The sequence below is a fragment of the Mobula hypostoma genome, chromosome 4 (assembly GCF_963921235.1).
Source record: "Mobula hypostoma chromosome 4, sMobHyp1.1, whole genome shotgun sequence".
Classification (NCBI taxonomy): domain Eukaryota; kingdom Metazoa; phylum Chordata; class Chondrichthyes; order Myliobatiformes; family Myliobatidae; genus Mobula; species Mobula hypostoma.
Window position 1 is genome coordinate 50,370,389 of NC_086100.1, and position 25,634 is coordinate 50,396,022.

The 25,634-nt window shown below is 40.7% G+C and overlaps 1 protein-coding gene across 3 annotated transcripts in view; it reads left to right on the forward strand.

Annotated features, from left to right (window-relative positions):
* Positions 1-25,634, forward strand: part of tbl1xr1a (TBL1X/Y related 1a) — a 177,432-nt gene that overhangs the window by 117,523 nt on the left and 34,275 nt on the right. For all 3 annotated transcript variants that reach the window (XM_063045776.1, XM_063045775.1, XM_063045773.1), the window contains 7 exons: positions 628-850; positions 3,066-3,198; positions 3,470-3,611; positions 13,467-13,530; positions 16,011-16,108; positions 17,330-17,390; positions 25,218-25,339. In XM_063045776.1, coding sequence (XP_062901846.1) covers positions 628-850; positions 3,066-3,198; positions 3,470-3,611; positions 13,467-13,530; positions 16,011-16,108; positions 17,330-17,390; positions 25,218-25,339 — 843 coding nt within the window. The remainder of the gene's footprint in view (positions 1-627; positions 851-3,065; positions 3,199-3,469; positions 3,612-13,466; positions 13,531-16,010; positions 16,109-17,329; positions 17,391-25,217; positions 25,340-25,634) is intronic.

Genomic DNA, 25,634 nt, shown 5'->3' on the forward strand with positions numbered 1-25,634 from the left:
CTGTCAGTAGAAAAGGTTACACTGGGCTTTGTAGCTAAGCCACTTATGAAAGCCAAAAGTTGGAATTGGTTGTCAGAGGATATTTGAAACATACACCTTTGGGAGCATTTAATAGGTAGTAGGAGCTTATCCCCACTACCCCACACCCGCTGGCTATGACAGCCTTAAGGAACCATCGCTGTGTGAAATTACTTAAAGTCAGTGTAGTTAAGAATTTGCTATGCAGATGACCACGACTGAACTTGTTTAATCTTGGCTGCAATAATGAAATTTATGTGGCCCTATCAACAAAGCAAAATATCTCAAAGCATCTTTTGGAAACGTATTCAAACAACAAATGGATGCTGGATTACATAAAGTGACATTAGGGCAAATGAACCAAAAATTTTGTCAGTTGTAAGGGGCATCTTAAGGAAGGAGGAGACAGTCGGGTATTAGGAAGAACCAATATCATGAAAAGTAGGTGTCAGCATTGTAATTAGGTAAACAATGGAGCAAGCAAGAACTAATAATGATCTGTATGTAACCAAATTGCTTTGATTTCTGATTTAAGATGGTTGATGAAATGCAATTTTAATGTTACGCAAATGCAATGTTATTATTCTGAACAATAACTTTCACCTTCAGGATGGCACACTATTTGATGGGAGGCCAATTGAGTCTCTTTCTTTAATTGATGCTGTTATGCCGGACGTGGTGCAGACAAGGCAGCAAGCTTACAGGGACAAGCTGCAGCAACAACAAGCTGCAGCCGCTGCCGCCGCCGCTGCTGCAGTCAGTCAACAGGGAGCAACAAAGAACGGAGAGAATACAGCAAATGGAGAAGAGAATGGCGGGCACTCGGTAACTAGTAAGTATTAACAAGAGTACAATGTACTTTCTTCCCCCACTTTCTCCATCCAACGCTGTAACTGAATTTTCATGTCACTGTTTGGAACTTAGGAAAAATGTTTACACATTGAAATGAGAATCCCAGTTTTCCAGTTGGGCCCTTTTTGACTATCTGGTCTGTACTCTGAAGTGATCAATATTGTTTTTCAAGCTCTTGATGTCAACCTGCCAATTCTATACAAAACTGCTGGTAAATGGTGCTTGAAAGTTAGATTTGTGGGAGCTTTCCCCCTACTCAAAAGGCTTCTTGGTAAAAATTAGTACTTTGGACTAATATTCATTATCATACATCCCTGAATTTCCTTCCCTCTTGTCTCAAGAGTTTTTTCCAAAACATTCAGCTGGCAACATTGCAAACCACACTCTTTGTCCTATCCCAATTTTCCTTTGGTTAAACAACCTCTGACAGAGAGCGTGGCACTTTCAATTTGCCTGTTCTGTCTCTCATTCAGCATGGTCCAGTTTCCTAATTCTTGGTCTCTACTTTATTGTTGTGTCTGTGATTATGAAGTGTGCTATCCATCTTACAGCAATCTATCTTTAGAAATTGAAATTGGTCTAGGGAAGAAACTTCACTTTCACCAGTTGTTGAGTAGCGTTGATACATAGAAACATGGAAAAACTACAGCATAATACAGGCCGTTTGGCCCACAAAGCTGAGCTAAACATGTCCTTACCTTAGAAATTACCTAGGGTTACCTATTGTCCTCTGTTTTTCTAAGCTCCATGTACCTATCCAGGAGTCTCTTAAAAGACCCTTTCGTATCTGCCTCCACCACCATCACCGGCAGCCCATTCCACACACTCACCACCCTGGGTTAAAAAAAAACAATACAACTTACAGCTGACATCTCCTCTGTACCTACTTCCAAGCACCTTAAAACTGTGCCCTCTCGTGTTAGCCGTTTCAGCCCTGGGAAAAAGCCTCTGACTATCCACACAATCAATGCCTCTCATCATCTTATATACCTCTATCAGGTCACCTCTCATCCTCCGTTGCTCCAAGGAGAAAAGGCCAAGTTTACTCAACCTATTCTCATAAGGTATGCCCCCCAATCCAGGCAACATCCTCGTAAATCTCCTCTGCACCCTTTCTATGCTTTCCACATCCTTCCTGTAGTGAGGCGACCAGAACTGAGCACAGTACTCCAAGTGGGGTCTGACCAGGGTCCTATATAGCTGCAACATTACCTCTTGGCTCCTCAACTCAATCCCATGATTGATGAAGGCCAACGCACCATATGCTTTAACCACAGAGTCAATCTGCGCAGCAGCTTTGAGTGTCCTGTGGACTTGAACCCCAAGATCCCTCTGATCCTTCACACTGCTAAGAGTCTTACCATTAATACTGTATTCTGCTGTCATACTTGACCCACCAAAATGAACCACCTCACACTTATCTGGCTTGAACTCCATCTGGCATTTTGCAGCCCAGATTTACATCCTATCAATGTCCCTCTGTAACCTCTGACAGCCCTCCACACTATCCACAACACCCCCAACCTTTGTGTCATCAGCACATTTACTAACCCATCCCTCCATCCAGGTCACTTATAAAAATCACAAAGAGTAGGGAATCCCAGAACACAACTGGTGACTGACCTCCATACAGAATATGACCCATCTACACTCTTTGTCTTCTGTGGGCAAGCCAATTCTGGATCCACAAAGCAATTTCCCCTTGGTTCCCTCATGATCTTAAGAAGGCATGAAAGGAAACTGTTTCACCTGTGTTACCTGGATGTCTCCTTTTTTGAGATGGTGATTGGAGTGTTTGAAACAAAACCAATTTTTCCACATCCACTCCTACTCCCTTCTCCCCAATCAAAACTCCTCACGATATTTTACTGATGATTACTTTGAAAACACGTATTATGTGTATAGGTTTCATTGTTAATAAATGACATTTATTATTTCAGAAAATTAGTTATGGTGTTTTCTTAAGTGTTTAGGCTTTTTACTGAAGATTTTGCATTTTGGAATGCAACTGGATCTTTAAAATATTTGAATTAATAGGAAACTCTTATCAATTCACAAATTGCTTTCCAGAGACAACTGTTTCATAATTGATAAATGTATGCAATAGGCATCCTTTCTGATAGTTACTTGCATTAAACTTTCTTTTTTTGTGTTTAGTAGTTACTTAACACTTAACTCATTTTTTAAACAAACAGATAACCATGCAGATATGATGGAAGTTGATGTAGATGTGGATATTCCATCGAGTAAAGCTATGGTATTGCGTGGTCATGAATCAGAAGTCTTCATTTGTGCTTGGAATCCAGTCAGTGACCTCTTGGCATCTGGGTGAGCTGTTTCTGGCAATAGAAATTGATTATAGATTTATGGGTTTACACAAACAAGCTGTCTGATTTAGGCTGGCTGATTACTGGATTTTTTTTACATGCATCAAATCGCACAAATTAGAATGGTTATTAATTGACTTTTGTCTAATTTTAAACATTTCATTATAAATTATCTTGTATTTCATTATAAATCAATTTACCTAAAACATGAAGCTTTCAACAGAAATTTATAAATTAAATTTTAGCATTCACATTTAACTTTAATCCTCCAGGTCAGGAGACTCAACAGCACGAATTTGGAACCTTAGTGAAAATAGTAGTGGTGGTCCCACTCAGCTAGTACTTAGACATTGCATAAGGGAAGGAGGTCAAGATGTACCAAGCAACAAAGATGTTACATCGTTAGACTGGAATGTAAGTCATGAACATAATTGAAATTTGTACTAAATGGAAGCTGTAAAAAAAATTAATAATATGTGTACTTTTTAGCTATTTTTAATGTGGTTTTCAGAAATATCTACAGTGCCTATTGCAAAATTTGTAAGTGTTAGTTTTTGTAATATATAATCCAGGATTTGCTATCACAAGGTGGCACCAATAAGTGGCAACTATTTGCATGCAGGTCCAATGGGAACAATGAGATATTCCCTTTTAGGACTAAACAGCTGAAATCCACATTTACAGCTATGGTACTGCAGTAAGCAACATCGTTTTAAAAAAGAATATCGATCCTCAAAACTAGTGGACCTAGAGGGCAGACTTGTGTCCTGTGGCATACCCTTTGAAGAAAATGGAAGATTGAAATGCAGAGGCCTTAGATTCTCACTTCTGACTATCCTAGTGAACGTACAGTCTCTGGAAAATAAAATTGAAGACCTCAGAGCAAGGTTGCGGTACCAGAGGGATATAGGGGACTGCTGTGTACTTTGCTTCACGGAAATGTAGCTCATACCTGCCATTTTGGATGCAGTGCTGCAGCCTGAGGGTTTCACCATTAACTCCAAGGACAGGATGGTTGAGCCTTTTAAAGGTAGAGGAGCTGGAATATGCTTTATAATTAACTCATCGGAGTGCACAAACACAACGGACCTGTCTCAATCCTGCACATCTGACCTGGAATATCTAGCGGTCAAGTGTCATCCATTTTATCTTCTGAAGGAGTTTTCCGCCGTCATCCTGGTAGTGGTGTACATTCCACATCTGGCCAACATCAGGCAAGCACTGAGCACCATGATTAGCAGTCATGAAACAGTGCACCCTAATGCCTTCCCTATCATTGCGGGTGGCAGATTTCAACCAGGACAGTTTGAAGAAGTATCGGAATAATTACCACCGACGTATCACCTGTGTAACGGATTGAGGCCACCTGATCAGACTCTTATTTCCTAGTCTTTGCAATTCTGAAGTTAACGTACTTTATTCGGTATGATCTTGTGTTGCTTTGACCAAAATTCAAAATTTCAAGTGATTTTCCATAGACATACTTCCAGATTTTTGTTCCTGTGGCCCCTTTAAAATGATACTGTTCACTTAATATTGTTTTATTTGGGATTGGGAATTAAATGTCCAAGGTTATCAGGTAATACGGAAGGATAGGCAGGAAAGTAAGGGAGCAGGGGTAGTGCTCTTAATTAAAGATGAGATCAGGGTGATAGTGAGAGACGATTTAAGATCTAAGGTGCAGAATCTTGAGTGTATCTGGGTAGAGATGAGGAATAGTAAAGGGAAAAAAATCACTGGTGAGAGTTACATTACAGTAACATAGGCAATAAACCAAGAAATATCTGAGGCATGTAAGAATGGAACAGCAGTTATCATGGGGGACTTTAACTTGCACATTGAGTGAATCAAGTTTGTCAAGGCAGTCTTGAGGAGGACTTCATAGAATGCATCCGTGATAGCTTTCTCGAACAGCATGTTACTGAGGGAGTACGGTGTAGGTTCACAGGGTTAATTCCCGGGATGGTGGGAATTTCATATGTTGAAAGATTGGAGCGACTGGGCTTATATACACTGGAATTTAGAAGGATGAGAGGGGATCTGATTGAAACATATAAGATTATTAAGGGATTGGACACACTGGAGGCAGGAAGCATGTTTCCGTTGATGGGTGAGTCCAGAACCAGAGGCCACAGTTTAAGAATAAGGGGTAGGCCATTTAGAACGGAGTTGAGGAAAAACTTTTTCACCCAGAGAGTGGTGGATATGTGGAATGCTCTGTCCCAAAAGGCAGTGGAGGCCAAGCCTCTGGATGCCTTCAAGAAAGAGATGGATAGAGCTCTTAAAGATAGCAGAATCAAAGTTTATGGGGATAAGGCAGGAACTGGATACTGATTGTGGATGATCAGCCATGATCACAGTGAATGGCAGTGCTGGCTCGAAGGGCCGAACGGCCTACTCCTGCACCTATTGTCTATTGAACCTACAAGGAAACATGCTATCTTGGATCTGGTTCTATGCAATGAGACAGGTAAAATTGGCGATCTTGTAGTTAAGGATCCTCTTTGAAAGGGTGATGACAGTATGATTGGGTTTCTCATACAAATGGAGGGTGAATAGTTTGATCTAAAATGAGTGTGTTATGCCTAAACAATGGAGACTACAATGGGATGAGGGAAGATTTGGCTATTGTAGATTGTGAACACAGGCTCTCTGGTGGGACAGTTAAGGAACAGTGGAAGGCTTTCAAACAGATTTTTCATGGTGCTCAGCAAAAGTATATTCCAGTTAAAAGCAAGGATAGAAAGAGTGGGGAGAGCCAGCAATGAACAACTGAGGAAATAAAGGAAGGCACCAAATTAAAAGCTCATGCGTACAACATTGCCAAAAGTAGTGGGAAACTGGAAGATTGGGAAAACTTTAAAAAGCAACAAAGAACCGCTAAGTGAACAATAAAGATAAGGACGATAGATTATGAAGATAAACTAGCACAAAATATAAATAAAAGGGTAGTAAAAGGTTTTATAATTATATAAAGTGGAAAAGGGTGGCCAAAGTGAGCGTAGGTCCCTCGGAGGATGAGAAGGGGGAATTGATATTGGGTAATGAGGAAATGTCTGAGGCTTTAAATGTCTATTTTCTGTTGGTTTTCATGATGGAGGACACACCTAACATGCCAAAGAGAGATGATATGGATGCGATGGGAGGTGAGGACCTTGATTCAATAGATATCATGAAAGAGGTAATACTGAGAAAACTTGTGGGCCTGAAGATAGACAGGTCCCCTGGTCCTGATGGAATGCATCCCAGGGTACTGAAAGAAATAGCATAGGTTATAGTTGAGGCTTTAGTAACAATTTACTAAAATTCTCTGGGCAGGTCCCGTCGGATTGGAAGAAGGCAAATGTTGTGCCACTATTCAAAAAGGGATGTAGGCAAAAGGCAGGTAACTATAGGCCAGTTAGTTTAACATCTGTAGTTGGGAAAATACTTGAAGTTATCATTAAAGAAGAAATAGCAAAGCATCTGGAAAGAAATCGATCCACCATGCAGACACAGCATGGATTCAGCAAAGGCAGGCCCAGTTTGACGAACTTGGAATTCTTTGAAGATATAACGAGTACAGTGGATAGAGGGGAACAGATGGATGTTATTTACTTAAATTTTCGGAAGGTATTCAGTAAGGTGCCACATTAAAGACTTATCCATAAGATGAGGATGCAGAGTTGGGGGTAATGTATTAGCATGGATAGAGGATTGATTAACCAGTAGAAAGTAGGGTGATGGAATATATGGGTGTTTCTCTAGTTGGCAATCAGTGGTGAGTGGTGTGCCGCAGGGGTCGGTGCTGGGCTCGCAACTGTTCACGATAACATTAATGATCTGGAAGGAGGGACTGAGAGGAGTATATCTACGTTTAGTGATGGCACTAAATGGAGTGAAAAAGCAAATTATGCAGAGGATACGGAAATTCTGCAGAGAGTGAGTGGGCAAGGGTCTGGCAGATGGAGTACAATGTTGGTAAATGCGAGGTCATCCACTTTGGAAGGAAAAATGGAAGATCAGATTGGGGCTTAGGAGTGCTTGTGCATGAATCGCAAGGGTTGGTTTGCAGGTGCAGAAAGTTATCAAGAAAGCAAATGGAATATTGGCCTTCATTGCTAGAGGGATTGAATTTAAGAGCAAGGAGGTTATGCTGCAACTGTACAGGGTACTGATGAGGCCACATCTGGAGTACTGCATGCTGTTCTGGCCTCCTTACTTGAGGAAGGATATACTGGCTTTGGAGGCGGTACAGAGGATGTTCACCAGGTTGATTCCGGAGATGAGGTGATTAAACTCTGAGGAAAGATCGGGTTGCCTGGGACTATACTTGCTGGAGTTCGGAAGAATGAGAGATTCATATAAAATTTTGAAAGGAATAGGTGAGATAGAGGCAGGAAAGTTGTTTTCACTGGTAGGTAGAGACTAGAACTAGGGGACATAGTCTCAAGATTCGGGGGAGTAAATTTCGATTGGGGATGAGGAGGAACTGCTTTTCCCAAAGACTGGTGAATCTGTGGAATTCTCTGCCCAATGATGCAGTGGAGGCTACCTCAGTAAATATATTTAAGATGAGGTTGTTTAGATTTTTGCATTGTTGGGGAATTATGGGTTATGGGGAAAAGACAGGTAGGTGGAAATGAGTCCGTAGCCAGATCAGCCATAATCTTATTGAATGGCGGAGCAGGCATGGCGGACCAGATGGCCTACTCCTGCTCCTATTTCTTATGTTCTTATGGAACCAGAGGAACCAACACGCTTGACCACTGTTATACCACATTTGAATACACTTGCAGTGCCATCCCACACCCACATTTTGGAAAGTCCAGTCACCTGGCTGTGCCAGCATACAGGCAAAGACTAAAGACGAGAGCAACAGTGGTGAGGAAGAAGAAGGTATGGTTAAGGGACATGGAGGAGCACTTGCAGGACTGCTTCGAGTTGGTGACTGGACGTTATTCAGGAAATCATCTTTGAATCTGAATGAATATGCCACAGTTTTCACTGACTTCATCAAGGCCTTTGTGAATTTCTGTGTGCCTTTGAGAACATACCGGACGTACCCAAACCAAAAGCTTTGGATAAACCAGGAGATTTGTATTCTGCTGAGAGCTAGGTCTGTGGCATTCAAGACCGATCATCCAGAAGTGTACAAGAAGGCAAGGTATGACCTACAGAAGGCTATTTTAAAAGCTAAAATCAATTCCGACTGAAGTGAGAGGTGGAATTAGATGCATGTCTGTTCTGGCAGGGTTTGAAGGCCAATTCATCCTACAAGGTGAAATCTAACATCATGAAACTGTGGTCCTTCACTCCTAGACAAGCTCAATAACTAATGCACACTTTGAAAGGGAGAATAACTCTACACCTGTGCAAATCTCTGTAGCATCTGTTGACCATGTGATCTTTGTCACGGAGGCTGACATCAAAAAATCTTTTATGCAGGTGAACCGTCACAAGGCACCAGGCCCTGATGCTGTATCTGGTAGGGCACTGAACACCCGTGCCAACCAACTGGTGGGAGTTTTCAAGGACACCTTCAGTCTCTCACTGCTGTTGTCAAAGGTTCCCACTGGCTTCAAAAGGGTGACAATCAAAACAGCACTTGGATCTGCTGCAGTCTGCCTATCGCCACAGCAGATCTTCAGCAGCTGCAGTCTCACTGGCTTTCCATTTGGCCTTGGATCACCTCGACAGTAGCAATTCCTACATCAGGCTGCTGCTTATTGATGACAATTCAGCGTTCAATGCCTTCATACCCTCAGTACTAATCAACAAGCTCCAAAATCTGGGCCTTTGTACATCCCGCGGCAATTGGATCCTTGTCTTCCTCATTAGGAGACCAGAGTTAGTGCAGGTCAGAAATAACATCTCCTCCTTGCTGACAATCAACACTGGTGCACTTTGAGGATGTGTGCTTAGCCTGTTGCTTTACTTTCTCTACAATCCATAACTGTGTGGCTAGGCACAGCACATGAGCTGATGATAGAACTGTTGTTGGCAGAATCTTGGATGGTGATGGGAAGGCGATCAGGAATGAGTTCAGTTAGCTGGTTGAATGGTGTCTCAGTAACAACCTGGCACTCATAGTCAGTAAGACCAAGGATTTGATTGTGGACTTCAGAAAAGGGAGGTCAAGGGAACACACACCAGTCATCGTTGAGGGAATAGCAGTGGAAGGATGGGTTTTGATTTCCTGGGTGTCAACATCTCCTGAAGATCTATCCTGAGCCCTACGTTGATGCATTTACTGAGAAGGCACAACACAACTATTGGATTAGGAGTTTGAAGGGATTTGGTTTGGCACTAAAGACTTGCAAATTTCTACAGATATATCATGGAGAGCATTCTAACTGGTTGCATCACCATCTGGTATGGAGGGGTGACTGCATAGAATTGGAAAAAGTTGTAGAATGTTGCGAATTTGGCTAGCTCCATCATGGGCACTAGCCTCCCCAGCATTGAGGACACCTTTAAAAGGCAATGCCTTAAAAAGGAGGCATCCAGCATTAAGGACCCCCATCACCCAGGTGGGTCCTCCTTTTATTGCTGCCATCAAGGAGGAGACACAGGAGCCTGAAGACACACACTCATTATTGTTTTTTTTTTGGGAACAGCTTCTTGCCCTTCACCAGTAGATTTCTGATGGACAATGAACCGCATGTACACTACCTCAATATTGTTGCTTTTTTTTGTACTACTTAATTCTTAAAATATAATTTTTTATAATGTCTAGTTATTTTATTATGTATTGCAATTTACTACTGCTGTAAAACAACAAATTTCACGACATATGCCGCTGATATTAAACCAGATTCTGATTCTCAAATAGCAGTAGCACTTTAAGTCATTTGACAGAGTGCCACATGGTGGACTGGTTCAGGAGCTTAAGACATCTGGGATCCAAGGCCAGCTGACTAATTGGTTGCAAAATTGGTTTGGTCAAAAGAGACAGAGGAGGTTGATAGAAGCAGGTCCATGACCAGTGGTGCACTGTAGAGAATGGTGGTGAAGCCTTTGTAATTTGGGATGAATGTGAATATATGGGCAATAGTTTGTATGATTGCAAGTGACACAAAAGTTACAAAACTTATGTTATGGGTAACAAGAAAGGTTGTTTAACGGTACAACAGGATTATAGATCAAATGGAAGGTTGGGTGGAGCAGTAACAAATGAAATTTAGTCCTGACATATGCACAGAGGTGCCGTTGGGAAGTCAAACATGGGTAGGACATGATTAATAACTGGGAAACTGCTAAGTATGTTGATGAATAGGAGGACCTTGGTGTTAAAAGTGTCAACACAGGGTAGTTGGGGTGGTGAAGAAGGAATATGGTATGCTTACCTTCGTAGTTAATAGCATAAAATATAAAAGCTGTGATGTTATGTTTCCATTTTACATAGTTCTTGCTGGACTGTACTTGGAGTATTATATGAGGTTCTGGTTATCATACTGATGAAAGGATTCAATTGTGCTGGAGGGAGTGCAGATGAGATTCACCAGGATATTGCCTTGGTTGAGGGACTTTAGTCATGGGGGAGAGATGGGTAGGTTAGGTTAATTTACCCTGGAGACCAAGGAGAGGCCTTGTAGGGGCTTTTAAAATTATACTTGGCCTAACAAGGTAGATAATTGGAATCTTTTTCCCTTGTAAGGATACAATAAGGAGAGGATGTAGTTAAAGGTGAGAGGAAGGAGTTTTAAAGGGAATTTGAGAGGTGGAGGAGGAAGAAGTGTTCTTTCCCACATAGAAAGTGATTGAAATCTGGAACTGGCTGCCAAATGAGTTGTTGTTGGATACAATCACAGTTTAAGAGGCATTTAAAAGTACATTTGAATTGTAAGGCATAGAAGGATGTGGAACATACACAAAATGCTGGAGGAACTCAGTAATTTGGGCAGCATTAATGGAGGGCAATAAACAGTTCATGGTTTGGGCTAAGACCTTCATCAGGACTGGAAAAGAATGGGGCAGAAGCCAGAATATTAAGGTGGGGAGGAAGGGGAAGGAAATGACACCAGGTAAGCGGTAAGTGGGGCCACACTGACATATTGATGCGATCAAAGCCATCACCTCATATTCTGCCTAGGTAGCCTCCAACCTGATGGCATGAATATTGATTTCTCTAACTTCTGTTAATTTCTCCTTCCTCCCGCCTTCTCTCTTTTTCCATCCTCCATTCTCATCACCCGCTCATCCTTTTTCTTCTGCTCATCTGACTAACACCAACCTCTGGTTCTCTTTCTCCTTTGTTTTCTTTGCTCCACTGATCTCTGCTATAGGATTTCTTCCTCAACTCTTTACCTCTTCCATCTACCTCTCCCAGTTCTTAATTCATCCTCGTCCCATTCCATTTCCTTCACCCGGTCTCATCTATCCCCTGCCAGCTTGTACTCCTACTCTCCCACCTCCTTATTCTGACTTCTTCCCGCTTCCTTTCCATTCCTGATGCAGTCTTGGTCTGAAACGTTGACTGTTTATTCTCCTCCATAGCTGCTGTCTGACTTGCTGAGTTCATCTAGCATTCTGAGTGTGTCTCAGTCCTGCTCACCTCACCTGGAATGTGTATCGGTCAAGTGTTGTCCATTTTATCTGCTGATGGAGTTTTCTGCCATCTTCCTTATAGCAGTGTACATTCCACCTCTGATCAACGTCAGGCAGGCACTGGAGAAGCTGAGCATCAGCAATCACTAAACAATGCATCCTGATGGCTTCCCTATCATTGTAGGGGATTTCAACCAGACCAACTTAAAGAAGTCTCTGAAAAACTACCACCAACATGTTACTGGAGGAGCTAACACACTTGAGCACCATCAAGAATGCTTACCATGCTATTACACACCCGCACTTTAGTAAGTCCGATCGCCTGGCTGTACTTCTACTTCTGGTGTACAGGCAGAGACTGAAAACCACAGCACCAGTGGTGAGGACCAAGAAGATACGATCAAGGGAGACGGAGTGCTTGCAGGACTGCATTGAGTTGGTGGACTGGACGATATTCAGGTATTCATCTCTGAATCTAAATGAATATGCCTCTATTGTCACTGACTTCATTAAGATCTGGGTGGATGAATGTGTGCCTTTGAGGACATACTGGAATGCCTAAACCAGAAACTGGATGAACCAGGATATTCATAGTCTGCTAAGGTATAGATCTGAGGTATTCAAGACTGGTGATCCAGAACTATACAAAAAGACCAGGCACGACCTATGGAAGGCTATTTTAAGAGCGAGAAAGCAATTCCAGTTGAAGTTGTACAGCTCTGGAAGGGTTTGCAGGGTTTGCCATTACTTCCTACAACACGAAACCTGACATCATGAATGGCTGTGATCTATGCAATTACAAAGAAGGCTCAACGGCAGCTATATTACATTAAGAGTTTGAAGGGACTTGGTTTGGCACCAAAGACTCTCAAAAATTTCTTCAGATGTACAGTGCAGAGCATTTTAACTGATGCATTGCCACCTGGTTTGGAGGGGTGACTGCACAGGACTGGAAAAATCTGCACTAAGTTGCAAACTCATGGGCACTAGCCTCTTCAGTATCAAGGACATGTTAAAAAAGCGATGCCTCAAAAAGGTGGCATTCATTATTAAGGACCCCAACACACAGGACATGTCCTCTTCTTGTTTCTATCATCAAGGAGGAGCTACAGGAGTCTGAAGAGGCACACTCCACACTTGAGGAACAGTTACCTCTCTTCTGCCATGATATTCCTGAATGGACATTGAACCCATGAACACTACCTCGGTACCTCTTGCTCTCCTTTTGCACTACTTATTTACAAACGTTTGTAATTTAATGTTCTTATTTGATATATAATACATGATGCAATTTATAGATTTTATTATTATATATTTCAGTGTACTGCTGCTGCAAAACAACAAATTTCATGACAAAATGCCAGTGATGTTAATTCTGATTTTGAAGATTTCCAGCGTTTTCAGAATCTCTTGTGTTTATAAAAGAACGTGGATCTAGTGTGGATTAATGGGATTTGTGTAGATGGGCAAAACGTGTACAGACCAATATTTGTGCTTGATCACCATGCTCTTCAGCAAAGGCTACTGGATTACGTTAATTATAAAAGGTGTTGACTGATTCATCTCTTCCTAATCCACTGATGTTTTGGTTGTCCCAGCACCAACTAACTGAAATTGTTTTAGATAGATTTAGGATTGAATTAACCATCTTCCAGTTAGTTATTACTCAGCCATTTAATGTATATGTACATTTTTTGTAGATTTGTTTATTGCATTAATTGTTAATCTCCATTGCCTTAGAGTGAAGGCACACTTCTGGCAACAGGTTCATATGATGGATTTGCACGAATATGGACAAAAGATGGTGAGTAAACAACATGTACAACTTCAGGATTTATTTGATCCAATATTATTTTTATCCCTTGCATTATTGTTGTGTGAGACATTCATATGGATTATTTTTAGGTGACAGAAAGGGTGGCGCTTTAGCCCATTGAATCAATGCCAACTCTCACTTATTTCTTTGTAGTCTATCCTCTCTCAGGTGTTGGTTGGCAAGGGAGAACTTGATGTTATTTTTGTGCTAACTCTTGGAAAGAGTATAAAAGCCTTCCAAGTGCTTTCATTTATTTTGTTTTTTTAATGCCTAGTGTAGAATCACTTCATTTTGGCACCATTGCATTTTGATCTTTCTTTATATGTTTATAAGAGCTTTGGCCAGAAAATTCCTTGTCCTATGACAAATATATTCCATCAGTATTTGTTTGCTGTTTAATCTGGATTGTTAATGTAGATGTTAATGTAGCATATTCACAGTTCAGGTGCATTGCATTGTAATGATGTAGACCTGTAATGACATTACGTGTCTATATAACTACATGTAATGTCACTAGATCCATAAACTTAGCTATTGCCCGAACCTGTGGTTGTTTTATGAAGTAGAGTAAATTCAGTCGAAACCTGAATGTTGTTTAGAACTTGTTACATGATCTATATTTTGTAATTATTGAGGGTTATTGTTCTGATGGAGAAAAGCTCATTGCTGAAGATGGGTGGGTCCTGGACAAAAAGTTGAGAAGCTTTTACAGGGGTGTCCTCTGACTGAGACACTTGCCCACCAACAGTCAGTCACCTTTCTCTGTGCTAAGTACGTTTCCATCCAGTCAACTGCTTTCCCCGATATCCATTCACATTAATTTTACAAAATTTCTTGTCGCTGCATTTAGTGAAGGTCAGTACCATTGATCTTCTAGTTTTTGGATTTCAGTTTTCTTGTCTGTAGTTAGGCCTACAATAAGTAGCAGTTGTCCTACTGAAACCCAAACCGTGGTTGAATGAGAAGACTTTGAATAAGTACTGGTTCATAACACCTTTCATCATGTGGTTGATTGATTATAGACTAATGGAACAGTAATTGGCTGGATTGTATTTGAACTCTTTTGGGCAGGATATGTGCATGGGTATTTTTCCAGATATTTTGGAAATGTGTCAATATTGTACCTGAATAGTTTGATTAGTGATGGTTCTTCTGCAGTGTTACAAGCCACATACTGTGGAGCTCATAACGTGCTGTTTGCTCACAGTGCACAATGGAGTGAGCTCAATTCGCTGAAAAGTCAGCTCCCTAGGGTGGAGGGTGACCTCATGGGAAATATGAGATGCATCATTCACTGTATTTTTCTGACAGAAAATGTCTATGGTGATGTATCTAAACCATGGAGATTGTCAAAGACACTGAATTGATTCTTTCGTTACTATAGGCAGGCAAAGTCTTACCAGCTCTTCCCTTCAGGACTTGGCTAAGGCTAAAGGCTGATTTATACTTGTGTGTACTAGCTTACGCCGTAGCCTGTGCAAGTGGGCTACAGCGTTGTGAGCATTTGTACTTGTGCGTTGATGTGTCTGTGTCGCTCTGCAATTCATGGCCAAAACGCTAGTTGGCGGTGGGGTTTCTGTGCCACTGTGGGTTTCTTCGTGTTGAAGCGCAACACGAAGAAACTCAAACTTTAAACAATGGCGACTGAAACTGAAGGAGGGTGAATTTTCTGTATGTACAGTGTAGTTTCACTTAACAGAACCGGGAAGTTTGAGCCAAAATCGATTTGTTGAAAAAAAAATCGGCATATGCACATCACATATTCACACATACACGCACGTCACGCATGCACAGGTACATGCATTCGCACACACCTGCCCGCGCAAGGCTTCTTGGTCGTGGTAGTCTTTCTCGGGGTAAACACAAGTTTAAAGAGAGCGTCTTTTTTCGTAAGAGCGAAAATCCTCTTTCGGTTAACGAAAATGTGCTAATGTAGGTCTTTCGTAAAAGCGAAAGGTCGTAAAGAGAACGTTTGGAAAGCAGGGGACACCTGATACTCAGAGACTGGCAATCACCATTTGAGTTTTAGCTTCAAGTGGAAGTCAACAGGCTGTAGCAGCTAGCTACAAACTGGCGTCAAGCACAGGGTCCTCCATAATTTCGGAGGTTTGTAAAGCTTATGGAAAGCATTGCAGCCAGAGTTCCTTCCCTGCCCTTCAGTCACCCAATGGGAAACTATTGCAGGGTAGGAAGAAATGCGATGCTGCCAAGCGGACCAATCACAGTTGTTGAGGTCTGCGCTGCCGCGACGCGTAGTTACATTTTGGGAGAGGTGCGCGTCAGGCTACGGCGTAGGGTTTGGCGTAGAGTACAGCGTAGTTATGTTGCTACGCCGTACCTACGACGTACATTTGGCACACAAGTAGAGTAGCTGCTACTTCACTGTAAGAATCAACAATGGAGAGCAAGTAACTCTTTGTGCCTGCTTTCATTCTTAATAATCTCTTTTTTTTGGTCTCTTTGTTAAGGTAATCTTGCTAGTACCTTAGGCCAACATAAAGGACCTATATTTGCATTAAAATGGAACAAGAAAGGAAATTTTATTCTTAGTGCAGGAGTGGATAAGGTAAGATTCTGACTTCAGTGCAAGCAATTGCAAATTCTTATTTAGCACTTAAATTGACAGTTTTTTTGTATGTGCTTCATGCTACTAAATAGATATCTAACATGTATGTGGGCTATTTCTGGCCTGTATAGAAGCATCAAACACACTTGTGAGGACTGGGTAGACTGCTGTTCTGCTTGGTTTGCAAGTTCAGATCACCAACTATACTGCTACTGAGTGTGATTTTAATTGAGTATATTCCAGTAGCAGTCCAGTCTTATTTGGTAGTCACTAAATCATCTGTCACTGGGCTTAATTAACAAAAATTACTCAAAAATTAACAAAATCAAGGCATACATGGAGAATTTGTATTCAGAGTATCAGGTGAATGAAAATGTTGCCAGACCACATTTTCAATGGCTTAGATTGGAAACTTGTAAAAATTATGGTGATCTATTCAAGGCCAGAGAGTCTACTTGGCAAAATTAAAACCGAGATCATGAGGGTGGAGGATATTGGAACTCAGATACTTTTCTCATAGCATTTTCTTTATGGGCCTTAATGCAAATTCACTTTCAGAACTGTCATCACAAGAAGTAAAACCTAGTTCACATTAACTTCATTTTTCTGTAATAAATACTGGACTTTGTCAATGTACTCCATAAATTTTTAGCTTTAGCAAAAGAAAACTTTACATGCGCATTTTAAGATTCCACGGGCTGTAGAGAAATGTACTGTTTCAATTTACAGTTGTGAAATGTAAGGTTCTCATGAACTGAAGTATAACCAATCAGAAAATTACTTAATGTAAAATAAACTTGGTTGCACTTGGCTAAGCTCAATTTGGAGAGAAGTCAAAATGAGAAAACTGGAAGATTTTATTTTAAAATGGAAGTCAACGATGCCAAATGCTTAAGCATACTTTGTAAGTTGCTATATTTTTTAAATTGGATGGAACAAATTCCATAATGAAATGCTAGTAGCATCAAATACCGAGCCTGCTATTCAGTGTCCTGAACTGGTAATGGCTTTAAAAAAACGATTTCCAGGAAATTATGGTGACGAACATCTGAAAATAACCAAGTAGTTAATTAATTTGAAAATTTGTTCTTTATGTAAGTGACCTGTTATATTTGATTAAACTAAAACATGTAAAGGTGATTTGAATTCAGTCTGGCCTCGTTTGGCAAAACAAAATTGTTGTACACCACTGAACTAATCATTGAGTTATGATTTTTGCAGACAACAATTATTTGGGATGCCCATACAGGAGAGGCCAAGCAGCAATTTCCTTTTCACTCCGGTAAGCTTCCAGAAATCTTAGCACAGGATACTCATAGGAGCTACTAAACGTTTTCCCTTCTTGTTGAATAGTTGAATTTTCATTTTTGAATGATGATGTAGAGATATTCATGAACTTTGGTGGAGGATTCTAACATTGCACATCTTCTCAAATCACATACTTTTCTGTTCAAAAGTGAAGAGTTGTTATAAATTTTCAAGGCTTCCTTTCAAATGGTTAAGCAATTTGTTGCAAAGATAGATGATTGTTAGAACTGCAGTTATAGAATAAAAAGTCAAAAATTACTTCTGTAATTGAAAATTCTTACACACAACAGTGACATAGAAATTAATCAGCATAAATACAGGTAGTCCATGGAATACATAAAGAAAAGTCTGCAAACTGATTTTTCCGTCAGTCAGAAATATCTGTTTGCTATAGTAAGCCATGTCAGATATGATATGTGTACTTGTTATTTTTTTCCCAGTTCACTGAATAATCATTATAATACTACCCTTTATAAAACAAATTACTTTCAAATTTTGAGTATCAGCCCTGAATCATGGTCATGGTATCAACCATTTTATCTGAGCAATATTGTTTGATGTTTAATTGCTTGATGCGTCTGTCTTCTCCCCCCCCCCACCCCACCACAACCATCTTTTAAAGTGCTTACAGTTCTAGTTATGCACTAGAAAATGATATTGTTAAGTTTTTAAATGTGATTAATTTACAAAATCAAAGAAACCCTATAATTATCCTAAAAAACTGAAATTGTTGAACCAAACTCATAATCAGCTGTAAGATGTGAACTTACACAGCTTCGGTGTGCTGTAGATTCCCATTTGTAACTTTTGGGGAAATCTCAGCTATCTCCTGATGTGCTTTTGGACTGCAACCAAGAATTTGCTGGCAGCATTTCTGCAATAGGTTTAGAACTTTTCACTTGTTTTATCTGTTGTAAAGTTTTAAGTACATGTTGAAAAATAATTAAAAATGAAAATTAATGTATTTTAAAAAAAGACAGACAATTTGGCAACATTTTTGCAGTTACCACAAATGAAATAGTTTTGAATTAGTTGCCTGGCAATGATTATTGCTGAATGGCAAGATTAATAGCGATGCTTCATACATTTAAAATTAAGTATTGTAAAACTTTTTGAAGACTGTAAAATAGAAAAAAATACCGAGCAGATCTTCCATCAATATTATTACTTCTGTTGGCATACAACCACATTTTCCAGGAAAACTACCAAACTTTGTTGCTGGTTGGAGACAAGCCAGCTATGGCAATTCCCCTCCTACCATCTACGCTGATTGAGTCAAGTAGGGCAGCATAAATGGCCACAGTGGAAATAATTTGGAAAATATATAGCTCGGGTGGTTGATAGTTGAGTTGAATTGTTCTCTGATCTTAGCAGTTTACCTGCAAATATTTCATCACCATACAAGAAGATATCATCTGTTAATTAACCAAGGAGCTACCAAATGTGTTGGCTTTCCATACATTTGAGATGTCTTGGAAATTATGGCCCAACTGCTCCAAGAACGTAGAATTTTGTTGAACATAAGCCGCAGCAACATTGAAGAGAGTACTTTGCAGACCAAAAGAACGAACCAAGCTATTGGACAAGACCAATGTGGTCTACAAAATCGAATGCGGGTACCGCAGCAAATAGTATGTTGGCCAAACTGGGAGAAAACTATCCACAAGGATCCATGAACATCAACTGGCTGTTCAGTGGCATGATCAGCTTTCCCATCTCTATCCATGAAGATCAAGAGGGGCACAAATTCGATTGGGCATCAGTGAATGTCATAGTGCAGGCAAACATGCAGCATACAAGAGAATTCCTAGAAGCATTGTTTTCCAAGAACAATTCTGTAAACAGTCATGTAGACCTTGATCCTATTTGTTAACAGGCAAAATTCCAGACCATAATGCACGAAGTTCGCCACACAATTAATCAGCGACGAGACTTCCTCCCTTCATCACAAATGAGTCTCTCTAATGATGACCAATCAACTGATTAATGAGCATATTAAGACCACGCACTCAGAGAATGTACAGATGGGTGGATGGCTGCCTTATTCTTCACTTGTGAAGATCAGGAGGGAAGAAGAGCCCTTGGGAATGATGGCACGATCGTTGGTGACTGTAGAGGCCAATTCTGGGTCAACAGTAGGGACACGGGAACAGCTAGGATGTAGGTATTAGGATCCTTCCTGCGTCTCCTCTTCAGCAGTTGCTCTTTCAGATTCCTCAAAATTCTTGGTTGCTCAGTGGATCGTTGGTCTCTGCCACAAGCCAACTGCTGCCACTCGATGACCTCAGTATTAGCCTGCTGCTTAAGTTGATCTTTGTACCTCTTGCGCAGGGCATCATGATCTCTCTTGCCCTAAGAGAGTTCTCTGTAGAGTACTGCTGTCAATAACCTGGAGTTGTCCGTGCGGGACACGTGGCCTGGCCAGCGAAGCTGCTTTTGCAGTAAAGTGGCTTCAGTGCTTGGAAGTTGAGCCTTCTCCAGGACCTCGTTGTTGACGACACGATCCTGCTAGCCGATACCCATCATGGAGTGGAGGCGGTGCTGATGAAAGCGCTTGAGCAACCGGATTTGCTTGCAGTACAAGGCCCAGGCTTCGAAGCCGTATAACAGAGTTGTGACGAGGGCAGCCCTGTACACCTGGATTATGCAGCTGGTGGTTCTTCCACGTTTCTGGAGGTGCTTGAGGGACTGCTGGCTCTGGCGAGTCAATTGTCAACACCTGTTACTACTATAGTAGGTGAACTGCTCAACTGTGATGGGAGGGTGGTTGTCAATGGTGATCCGAGGTGGATTGTAAATGCCATGAGGCGGTTTCAGGAGGGGATCATTGCTTTCTTCAGACTGAGCGTTAAACCGAAAGCCCTTGACACCACAGTTAACAGCACTCTGATGTTGTCTCCTTGTATGGTGATGAAACATTTGCAAGTGAATTGCCAAGATTGGAGAACAACTCAACCCAACCAATGGCCATAGTTTTAATAGTTGTCAGGTTGGGAAATCAACTTGTATATCAGTGCAGTGCAGCAACTTAATTTTAAATGAAAGTGAACCATTGGCTACTGGGAGAGGTACAGCTTTTTTATTTGATTCAACTACTTTACTTTATATCTCTTTTTAAAACGGATATTGTTACTTTAGTTTGGAAGCCTTGTGCCTTACAATGCTACATTAACATGCTGTGAGCTGAGCTACCAAGTGAAGTCTAGCCAGGGCTACTTTGCAAGACTCTATGGTTTAACCACTGGCAGGTGGTGATCTGAGAGCAGAAAAAGCTGTCTCTTCTTTAGAATTTACTTTAAGCCAGCCTTAATCATTGGTAGATAATTTTGGTTTATAAATCAGTGTATAATCAAAATTTAATCAAAGAAAATGCATGTCAGTTGATATGTAATCCAAACTCCTAGATAGTTTGTTATAAGTTTTCAGAGCAGTTATGGCAGCGTGTTTTTTTTTTGAGAAAAGTAGACTGATACAGGTTTCTTTGGTTAACTTTTTTCCAAATATATATTTGAAGTCATTTTGTTAATATTCAGCTTGCCTTTGTATTGTAACAGTTGCCATCCTGAAGCGTGCATCCAGGAACTTCAGAAAAATACTATCCAAAATGGGAGAGTTTTAGTTATTGTTCGCCTTGTGATGGTGATCAATTCAGCCCAGAAAGTTGTGCAGAGAATGTTGAACTTGGAAAAACTAAAAAAGAGGAATGTAATGTAGATTTTCATCAATGTTTGATCATGAGTTGGTATTTTTAGCGAAATCCAGCTGATTTATCTTTTAGTTTTGATTGGAGTGGTGGAACTCTAAAACATAGAAACGAGTCATTCAAGCTGTCTAGCCCATGCCAAGCTATTATTCTACCTTGTCCAATCAACCTGCACCTGGACCATAGCCCACACATCTAAGTATAAGTTGACCAACACACATCCAGAATGTTTGGGACCTGTTAGGAAAGGATTAAATAAATAAACACCTCTAACCCACTTGATGATCACCTCACCCTTAGATAATAAAAAAAAACCCAAAAATGACAAATGACAAGGAAGAATAAATTATTGAAGTACAGTACAGGCAAGATACTTTACAAGATGTCTGTATTTACTTAGATCAGCAAGTTGGCAATTGCCACTGCTAAAGTGAAGGGTTGGATTGTACAACTGTGTCTGAAAGTGGGGGTCATCAGGATTGACAGTCTGCACCTTCGCTGACGTGGAGTTTAAACCACTTTATGAGAACTTTACCTCGTGGAGATCTTCCATCTTTCATTGTTTTCCTTAAACACATCTGTTTTTTTTTGATTCGCTGTCAGCAAAGAACTGGAGCAACTTTTTGTTTCTTTATACAAGTCGCATAAGCTTTTCACAGACACACCGTTGTCGAGTTTTTTCAGAACTTCCACTTTATTTTGTATAGATAACATATGGTATTTGTGCTTTACACCACACTTCCTTTATTCAATGAAGACATGACTGGGGCTAGATAAGCACAGGTTATAAAAATAAAAGCAGAATAAAACAGAGAAATGACTTCCTTCGTTTAAAGACTGTGCCAACAGCTAATCCTGCTAATGGCACCACCAAAACAGTTGCGATAGGTTGGTGTAGTGATGTGGGAAATTTAAAGTTAGGCTAGCGAAAATTATGTCCTAGCGGCAATCGAACTGGATTACTGATCGCCGGATTCTTGGTGGTCGACTTGTACTTAACCAAATTTCTCTTAAATGTTAACAACAGGAATTCTGCAGATGCTGGAAATTCAAGCAACACACATCAAAGTTGCTGGTGAATGCAGCAGGCCAGGCAGCATCTCTTGGAAGAGGTACAGTCGACATTTCAGGCTGAGACCCTTCGTCAGGACTAGTCGCAGGGTCTTGGCCTAAAACGTTGACTGTACCTCTTCCTAGAGATGCTGCCTGGCCTGCTGCGTTCACCAGCAACTTTGATGTGTGTTGCTTCTCTTAAATGTTATTGGACCTTTAACCACAACTTCCACTGGCAGCTTGTTCCACACTCGCACCATTCTCTGAGTGAAGTAGTTCCCCCTCAGGTTCCCCTTAAATATTTCACCTTTCACCCTTCACTGTTAACCTACTGCAATTCTTTGAGGAAATTACAAGCAGGGTAGACAAAGGAGATGCAGTAGGTGTGTTGTACTTGGATTTTCAGAAGGCCTTTGACAAGGTGCCGCACATGAGGCTGCTTAGCAAGGTAAGAGCCCATGGAATTACAGGGAAGTTACTAGCGTGGGTGGAGCATTGGCTGGTCGGCAGAAAACAGAGAGTGAGAATAAAGGGATCCTATTCTGGCTGGCTGCCGGTTACCAGTGGAGTTCCACAGGGGTCGATGTTGGGACCGTTACTTTTTACGATGTACAAAGGTGGAGGAGTGGGTAGTGTTGAGGAAACAGAGAGCCTGCAGAGAGACTTACATAGTTTAGGGGAATGGGCAAAGAAGTGGCAAATGAAATATAATGTTGGAAAGTGTATGATCATGCACTTTGGTGGAAGAAATAAAATGGGCAGACTATTATTTAGATGGGGAGAGAATTCAGAATGCAGAGATGCAAGGAGACTTGGGAGTCCTTGTGCAACATACCCTAAAGGTTAACCTGCAGGTTGAGTCGGTTGTGAAGAAAGCAAATGCAATGTTAGCATTTATTTCTAGAGGTATAGAATATAAGAGCCGGGTTGTGGTGTTGAGGCTCTATAAGGCACTTGTGAGACCACACTTGGAGTATTGTGTGCAATTCTGGGCTTCTTATTTTAGAAAGGATATACTGACATTGGAGAGGGTTCAGAGAAGATTCACGAGAATGATTCCAGGAATGAGAGGGTTACCATATGAGGAACATCTGGCAGCTCTTGGGCTGTATTCCCTGGAGTTCAGGATGAGGGGGGATCTCATAGAAACATTCCGAATGTTAAAAGGCCTGATCAGATCAGATATGGCAAAGTTATTTCCTATGGTAGGGGATTCTAGGACAAGAGGGCATGACTTCAGGATTGAAGGATGTCCTTTTAGGACTGAGATGCAGAGAAATTACTTAAGTCAGAGGTGGTAAATCTGTGGAATTTGTTGCCACGAGCAGCTGTGGAGGCCAAGTCACTGGGCGTATTTAAGGCAGAGATAGGTAAGTTCTTGATTAGCCAGGGCATCAAAGGGTGTCTGGTGAAAGCAGGGGAGTGGGGATGACTGGATGAAGTGGATCAACCCATGATTGAATGGCGGAGCAGACTTGATGGGCCAAATGGCCTACTTCTGCTCCTAGGTCTTATGGTCTTATGATCTCTAGTTCTACTCTATCCAACCTAGGTGAAAAAGGCCTACTTGCATTTACCCTATCATATTGTATTTCTGTCAAATCTCTCCTCATTCTCTTACGCTCCAGGCAAGAAAGTCCTAAATCCTTTCCCTATAACTCAGATACTCAAGTCCCAGCAGCATCCTTGTAAATTTTCTCTACACTCTTTCAATCTTATTGATACCTGTCCTGTGGGTAGGTGACCACAGCTGCACACAAAACTCAAAATTTGGCCTCACCAAGGTTTCATACTACTTCAACATAATATCCTAACTACTGTACGTGACTTTCAGGGAATTATGAATCTGTATTCCCAAATCCTTCTGTTCTACTACACTACCATTCACTGTGTAAGTCTCACTCTGGTTTGTTCTTTCAAAGTGCAACACCATACACTTGCCTGAATTAAATTCCTTCTGCGATTTTTCAACCTATTTTTCCAGCTGGCTCAGATCCAACTGCAAGCTTTGATAGCCTTCCTCTTGTCCATTATGCCCCCAGATGTGGGTTCAGCTATATATTTGCTTATCTGGTTTACCTCTTTGTCATCCTAATTATTAATATAAATGAGAAACAACAGTGGTCCCAGCACCGCTCCTGCAGCACACCTCCAGACACAAGCCTCCAATTAGAAAGGCACCCACTCTGGCTTCTCTCACTAATCCAATATTGAATTCAGTTTATTACTTCATCCTAAATGCCGAGTGAATGAACCTTCAGACCAACCTCCATGTGGGACTTTGTCAAAGTGGACAACATCCACTGTGTTTCCTTCATCAACGTCCCTGCTAACCATCTTGGAAAAACTCTACGATAGGTTGGACTTGACCTACCGTGCGCAAAGCCACGTTGACTATCCCTAATCAGCATCTGTCTATCCAAATACTTGTATATCCTGTCTCTTAGAATAGCTTTCAATAAATTACCCACTACTAATGTCAGACTTACAAGCCTATAATTTCCCAGTTTATTCTTAAACCTTTTCTTGAACAATGGAACAACGGTAGCTATCCCCCGGTCGTTTGGCACCTCACCTGTGTCTAAGGACATTTTAAAAACCTCTTCCAGGACTCCTGCAATTTCTGCACCAGCCTCCCACTAGCCTCAATCGTTCTTTACTAAGAATTATTTTAATCAAGCTATTTGATCAGGAAGACACACAAACAACATTAAGTGGTGGAATCTAAAGGTATTTTGATTACTGATTTGGTGTTCAAATTGTATTTCAAATTTTAATCACATTAAACAGTTTACAAAAAGGAGCTTTCTAATGAAAATCAACTAGCTATTAATCATCACTAATATTATAGTCAATTATTTAGAAAAAATGTTAATTGGCATTTCCTCTCTTCCTAAATATTTCTACATATTTTTGATTTTATAATTAGAAACCTGAGTGAATTTATCTTTTTTCAGTGTTTGAAAGATTGGGACAAATATTTCTACATGGGTGCAGTTTGTACTATTTACCAATATGTTTCTCTTCTCTGCTTTATATTTACAGCGCCAGCACTAGATGTTGATTGGCAAAGCAACAACACATTTGCTTCTTGCAGCACGGACATGTGCATCCATGTCTGCAAACTAGGTGCAGATAGGCCTATCAAGACATTCCAGGGACACACGGTAATGGCTGCCCAGATTTAATTTTATTGCCATTTATTTTTCCTAAAAACACTGAATGTTTTTCAGTGGTAATGATCAATCAGATTTAGTATGTAATAGCAAGTCTTCGATGATGATTAGCTGAAGACAAAGATACAGTACCAATAAAAAGTATCAATCCCCTTGGCAGTTTTCATGTTTTGTTGTTTTACAACTTTGAATCACAGTGGATTTGATTTGGCTTTTTTTGACACTGATCAACAGAAAAAGTTCTTTCGTATTAAGAAGTAAACAAATTTCTACAAATTGGTCTAAA